Source organism: Taurulus bubalis, assembly GCF_910589615.1.
Source record: "Taurulus bubalis genome assembly, chromosome: 19".
Taxonomy (NCBI): Eukaryota; Metazoa; Chordata; class Actinopteri; order Perciformes; family Cottidae; genus Taurulus; species Taurulus bubalis.
Window position 1 is genome coordinate 1,287,501 of NC_136607.1, and position 7,500 is coordinate 1,295,000.

The following is a 7,500-nucleotide window of genomic DNA, read 5'->3' on the forward strand; positions in this document are numbered from 1 at the left end:
TCGCTCTTCATCGCTCCGTCAAAGACAACACGAGCGAGTTAAAAATAATCTTTTGTTGAAAAGTTTATAATGACATCCTGTAATGAAGGTTAAGAAACTCACGATGTGACTATCATCACATCACGAGGGTTGGAAGAAACCTCAGAAACGTGACATATTTATGAACGCAATAAAGGATTTATGTCCGCCACGGGCTGCATGGGTGAGCAGAGGAGGGCCGGCTGTTTAATTCATGAGATGAAACTTGGCTGAGAGTTGGATGTGTTTCATTTATCTCACTTCTGCAGCCCGTACTCTGCAGGAAAAGCTAATGAGTCTCTCACGCGCAGACACACGCTTCTGCTAGTCATGGCGATTGGTGTGAGCGTCATACAAAACACACACTTAGTTCATACATGACACACGACGGCTGGGACGCATTCTTTACTCTGGATGAATATTTCAGGACTGAGGAGACTGAGGCCCTTTAAAGATTCTCCTGAACCAACTACAAGTACAAGCTTCCTCATGAATAGCAATTAAACACTGAGGTGGGATAGAAGATCATATCCCTGAAACCAAGAACTATATTTAGGAAACCAGCTGCCTCTGCTGCTACATTCGCTATTAGCTACTAGCACCGCAACTACGGTTAGGACTTCTGGTGTGACGGGTAGTTCTGCAACAGGAGAACTCAAAAGTGTAGCACCACTGCTACTGTTCCAAAGACTAAAACTACTGTGTTGCTAACACATGAGCTAACGCTGCTGCTAACACATGAACGAACGCTGTTGCTAACACATGAGCTAACGCTGCTGCTAACACATGAACTAACGCTGCTGCTAACACATGAGCTAATGCTGCTGCTAACACATGAACTAACGCTGCTGCTAACGCTGCTGCTAACACATGAACGAACGCTGTTGCTAACACATGAGCTAACGCTGCTGCTAGCACATGAACTAACGCTGCTGCTAACACATGAGCTAACGCTGCTGACATATGCTAACATATGTATGTATGTATGTATATACATACATATTTGTACATCCAATTCTAAAAATGTCTATACAATAATGATATTCCTGCTTACATTCAGTTAATTATAAAACATATTTAACCACTAATTCATATGACTTTATTTATTATAAGCACGCATATTTTATGCATGTTTATGCTCCTTAGATCCTTCCCTACAAGCTGGATTTTAACACTTGCTCGCTGGTCCAATCGACTTTGAGCTTTTGCGACTCGGGTGGAATGCACAGTGGCTGACGTCTCCTCTCCACACAGAACGACTAATGGATGAATATCCAGTTCACCGAAAACATGAGCAGGTTCAATACCACACGAGGAAGTACTACAACTTGGCCTGCAACTGATAGTAATGTGATTAGTGTATTGATATTTCTATTGAATAACTATAATATGAGCCTGTTTAAACTTGGTTTTAAAATGGGTTTTGGGCGACCTGATCACGACTGGACGGCTCTAAAAACAAATGTAAAGGAAGGCCAAGACGCTCTGATCTGATCACTCAAACCTTGAAGGTGGTTTCTAAAACGTCCTGATCCGACCCCGACAACAGGAAATACGTCATCAAAGCCTCCTTTTGTTCCTTATTCTTTTCCTCATCTCCAGTTGGATCTTCAAATTGCATAACTTGTCTTTGTCCACAACTTGGGGCAATAGTCCCAAGGAATAGCTCCAGTATTGTTTTACATTCTTCTTCTTCTTCTTCTTCTTCTTCTTCTTCTTCTTCTTCTTCTTCTTCTTCGTTCAATTTACTGCAGACGAGGCACAGGAAGTGCATCACTGCCTCTAGTTTGTTAAAAACAACAATGCATTTGGTCTTTGCTGACACACATGATGCACGTGCATCATTTGCCTGCGTGAGAAGTGAGATGATCAGGTGACCCCGGGTGTACCAGGGCCGTTATTATACAGTAGTACTCTCACTACTACTAATGGTAGTACTGCGGTCACATCGCCGTCAGACTCACAGCAGTCACAGCTTTGCACATTGTTTTGTCATATACTGACACTACACAGTCATCTGACCGTCATCTGACCGGTTCTCATATCTGCTCCTAACATTTCCTATTGTGTGTGAACACAGCACCAGCGAGCTGTAATCACAGGATGACTGTGATTATCAGCGTGTGTGATTGTACCTGTCAGGGATCGAGTGACGGCGCTCTCATACAGAGGGACGCCCTCGCCGGCGTTATTGAACGCCTTCAGGGAAATCACATAGTGCGAGCTCGGCTCTGAGAGAGAGAGAGGGAGAGAGAGAGGGAGAGAGAGAGAGAGAGAGATATAGAGAGAGAGGGGAACAAATAATTAGTTTTAATTACATTCAGCAAATACAACACATTAGTGTTTGAAGATGTAACTTTTGAGATCTTTATTTTATTTCTTTTTTGCCCCTTCTGTACACTCCAGAACTCATTTATTTAAATAATAATACTTGTATTTTTACTTAAATAATGGGCTTCATTTCTCATACCAGTAATATTACAAATTTACATCACGTTATGTATAACGTGATGTAAGAAGGGCGGCTGCTATTTATTTATGCTTGTTACGTTTTTCCAGTATATTTTGACCCACAAACCACTCTGCGTTTCTGCAAACGTGATACGAGGCCGATATGAACTGTATTCATGAAATGTTTTGAGCATTGCTAGAAACGTTGTTTTCCTCTGGTACGGCTTGTGTTTTTTGAGTGTTTTTTGCACACTTAAAAGTTCCATGTAGGTTTCATGTAGGTTCCATGTGGGCTCCAGGGGGCTACATGTGGGCTCCATGTATGCTCCAGGTGGGCTCCATGTGGGCTACATGTAGGCTAAATGTGGGCTACATGTGGGCTACATGTGGGCTCCATGTGGGCTACATGTGGGCTACATGTGGGCTACATGTGGGCTACATGTAGGCTACATGAAGGCTATATATGGGCTCCATGTATGCTCCAGGTGGGCTCCATGTGGACTACATGTAGGCTAAATGTGGGCTACATGTGGGCTACATGTAGGCTCCATTTGGGCTTCATGTGGACTCCATGTGGACTACATGTAGGCTCTATGTGGGCTCCATGTGGGCTCCATGTGGGCTACATGTGGACTACATGTAGGCTACATGTGGGCTACATGTGGGCTACATGTGGACTACATGTAGGCTACATGTGGGCTACATGTGGGCTCCATGTGGGCTCCATGTGGGCTACATGTGGGCTACATGTAGGCTACATGTGGACTACATATGGGCTACATGTAGGCTACATGTGGACTACATATGGGCTCCATGTGGGCTACATGTGGGCTCCATGTGGGCTACATGTAGGCTATATGTGGACTACATGTAGGCTACATGAAGGCTACATATGGGCTCCAGGTGGGCTCCAGGTGGGCTCCATGTATGCTCCATGTATGCTCCATGTGGGCTACATGTGGGCTACATGTGGGCTCCATGTGGGCTACATGTAGGCTACATGTGGGCTACATATGGGCTCCATGTGGGCTAGATGTGGACTACATGTAGGCTGCATAAAGGCTACATATGGGCTCCATGTGGGCGACATGTGGGCTACATATAGGCTGCATGAAGGCTACATATGGGCTCCATGTATGCTCCAGGTGGGCTACATGTAGGCTACATGTAGACTACATATAAGTAGGCTACGTGTTGCTTTTAATTCCCGCCGGCTTTTGGGGTTCAGAGGGTAAATCTGTTGGTTAAAAAACATTGGAAACAAAATTTCCCACCAAAATGTTTTATGAAAATTTAGGCCACGAACCCATGACTAAATCCTTGACAATTATTGTGGTTGAGGTTTAACAATCTGACCTGAAGACCTGGAGGCCTGGAGACCTGGAGATCTGGAGACCTGGAGGCCTGGAGACCTGGAGATCTGGAGACCTGGAGGCCTGGAGACCTGGAGATCTGGAGACCTGGAGGCCTGGAGACCTGGAGATCTGGAGACCTGGAGGCCTGGAGACCTGGAGATCTGGAGACCTGGAGGCCGCGGCCGTATGAACCCGATCTCCATGTGACGCTGCCGTTCTCTCCACGCAGCTCAAACCTCGCATCAGTTAAACAAACGCGCTCCCCAGACGCCTCGCCGCATGAATTAATGATCGCCATGAATTATAAATCCTGTGTACATGTGTGCGCTCGGTCCCATGTGTGCATGCAACACGGCGGCTGGATTTTATTTTTCCATTACTCCCCCATTATGAGACCCGAGACGGGAAATTTCATCTGCGTATGAAAATTCCCTCTATTTGTTATTGTCTTCTTTGGCATGCAGATTGCTTGCTGTGGTCGCTCGGGAGGATGTTTTCTCTCCCTTCACAATTAGATTTCCTCCTCAAGCTGCTTTCTTATTACATTTCTTTGAATTATTGATGGTAATTAAATGGGGATTTCATCATCACAATGAATTACTGGAACGGAAGCCGCTGAGTCAATATTGGCACTTTGTCTGCAGGAGCAGCTGGATTAACGGCTGGTGGAAATATGAAATATTTGGTGTTGATAAGTACATTGGAAACGTAAATTCATGGAATCACGTTTAATTTCGGTGCTGATAAGACAGTATGCATGAACACGTTTTCTACAGGGATGGAAACGCACATCAGTGATTCAACTTCAGCTCATAACTTCCAGTTCTTTTTCTTTTCAGATCACAGTTCAAATTCACAGCGGGGCAGCACCCTGCTGAGTTACAGCAGGCTGTTCCCGTCCAGCGTCCAGCTAGAGCAACTACAAATAAATTGCTCTATTTCATAGATACCCGTAGGTGAAGACGGAGTACGATGAGCAGAAATCGATTGGTGTTGCTGGACTTTCGTAGAAAAACATATAGGAAAAAGGAGGATTCCCTTTTTGTAAGATATATCATACGATTCGTTGTGTACGGTCCACTGAGATGAGTGAAAACCAAGTTGCATAACATCTTCTTTCACATGCTATTTGTTCCCCAAAAGATATAATGCAGCAGATCTGTTGACTAGTTCAGTGTTTTTCAACCAGTGTGCTGTGAGAGATCGTCAGTGAGCCGTGGGAAAATGTCCAATTTCACTTAAATCGGGTCAAAAATATATATACATGCAGACTCCATGTAGGCTACATGTAGGCTAAATGTAGGCTCCATGTGGGCTCCATGTGGGCTAAATGTAGGCTCCATGTGGGCTCCAAGTGGGCTCCATGGAGGCTACATGTGGGCTCCATGTTGGCTCCATGTGGGCTCCATGGAGGCTACATGTGGGCTCCATGTTGGCTCCATGTTGGCTCCATGTGGGCTCCATGTGGGCTCCATGTGGGCTTCATGTGGGCTCCATGTGGGCTAAATGTAGGCTCCATGTGGGCTCCAAGTGGGCTCCATGTGGGCTTCATGTGGGCTCTGTGCAGGCTCCATGTGGGCTCCATGTGGGCTCCATGTGGGCTCCATGTGGGCTCCATGTAGGCTACATGTGGGCTCCATGTGGGCTCCGTGCAGGCTCCATGTGGGCTCCATGTGGGCTCCATGTAGGCTACATGTGGGCTCCATGTGGGCTACATGCAAGCTCCGTGTGGGCTACATGCAGACTCCATGTGGGCTCCATGCAGGCTACATGTGGGCTCCATGTTGGCTCCATGTGGGCTCCATGTGGGCTACATGCAGGCTACATGTGGGCAACATGCAGGCTACATGTGGGCTACATGCAGGCTACATGTAGGCTACATGTGGGCTACATGCAGGCTACATGTAGGCTACATGTAGGCTACATGTGGGCTACATGTGGGCTCCATGTAGGCTACATGTAGGCTTTATGTGGTCTACATTTGGGCTATATGCAGGCTACATGTAGGCTACATGTAGGCTACATGTGGGCTACATGTGGGCTCCATGTAGGCTACATGTAGGCTCCATGTGGTCTACATTTGGGCTTCATGTGGGCTCCACGTGAGCCCCATGTAGACTACATGTAGACTTTTATTTATTTCGTTTTTGAGCGTCTGACCCTGCAATATAGTGGCTCGTCTAGTAGTTAAATAGTGTTCTATGCCAGTAGGTAGCACAGAAACTACCTACCATATATGCTGTATTATGCTACAATGTGACATTTTGTCCGTCTTTTGGTTGTCGGTGTGCCGCGGGATTTTTTTATTGTAGAAAATGTGCCGAGGCTCAAAAAAGGTTGAACAATACTGGACTAGTTTTTGTGTTTTTTGACATGTTTTTGGCATTTAAATGTTTCGATAACGTTTTGACGGAAAACTGCTTTGGCCGTTAGCGGTTCCCCGTAGCTTAGCACGAAAGCCCGAGACAGCACCACACCTGTTCCCGCCCCGTCTCCTCCCACCGCGTCCTCACCCAGGTTCTCGATGGAGTAGTATCTCTGCTTGCTGTCCACTCGCACCGTCTCGGCGTAGGGGCTCCCCACTCCGTAGCCGATGATGTAGCCTCGGACCAGGATGTTTGGGCTGAGGGGCGGAGTCCAGGACATGATGATGCTGTTGGGCAGTGGCCGGACATGCAGGGAGCTGGGCTGGTCGGGAACCTGACTCTCTGCAGAAACACACACCATGAAGCGTCAGACCTCAGCGCTGAAGCCCGGTTAGCCGCAGCATTTGCAGGTACTTAAGGCAGGCTTACAGATGCTAACCCCGTTAGCGGCGTATTAAGCCCCAATAGGCCCTAACACTTTGTGTTATTTCAGCTTCAGATTGGATCAGATTAGCGGGCTCTCTCTCCTCGGCGGGGAGCCGCTTCATATCACTTCATTGAGTGATAATCCATTGAAACCAGATTCCCGTCTCCCTCGGCCTGGAAACACAGTTAGCATGGATGTGTTTGTTTTCATCTGCTTCCTGCTGACGAGGACGTCCTCCTCCTGAGATGCAGCCTGAGGTCAACTTCTCTAATTAACCAATTATCCGTTGGGTGGTTTTCTCTCTCACTCTCCAGTCATTCATGTTTCTTTGTCTTTATCTATAAGCACTCATGAATATTCATAATGCTTTAAACAATAATTGTAAGACATTATAACGTTTTTTTTCTTCATAATTCCCATTGTTGTAACACATTATGCTATTTTCTTATAAACAGTATAATGTTTTTTCACAGTAACTACAAAGAGTTACTGTCAAAATACATAAGACTGTTTATAGGTGTAATTAAGTAAAGTATTATTACAACTACAAAAAATCCGTGGAAAAATAAAACATGAAGCAAACAATGACCACTCAGAGTAATTTATATTAACACACACACACACACACACACACACACACACACACACACACGCACACACACACACACACACCAGCAATTATGATGCATGACCTTATAGTCATTATAAAATGCTTCATGATGGCTTATTAGCAAAATACATATTTATGAGTGCGTTTAACTATAATTATACAGTCCGATAAGAATCATTCACTATCATTACATCAATCCTGCACCACCAGGCGGTGTGGTCGTGATCTTTGGAAAAGGAGAACGAGTTTCTGTTCCATGATTATTATTCTTTT

At 45.6% G+C, this 7,500-nt stretch overlaps 1 protein-coding gene across 1 annotated transcript in view; it reads right to left on the minus strand.

The window, feature by feature from the left end:
- The window catches only part of dcc (DCC netrin 1 receptor), a gene marked incomplete at both ends in the record, with an annotated part of 262,383 nt that overhangs the window by 87,995 nt on the left and 166,888 nt on the right, over positions 1-7,500 (minus strand). Inside the window, 2 exons of the mRNA XM_079234864.1 lie at positions 2,154-2,249; positions 6,338-6,532. Of these exons, the coding sequence (XP_079090990.1) occupies positions 2,154-2,249; positions 6,338-6,532 (291 nt within the window). The remainder of the gene's footprint in view (positions 1-2,153; positions 2,250-6,337; positions 6,533-7,500) is intronic.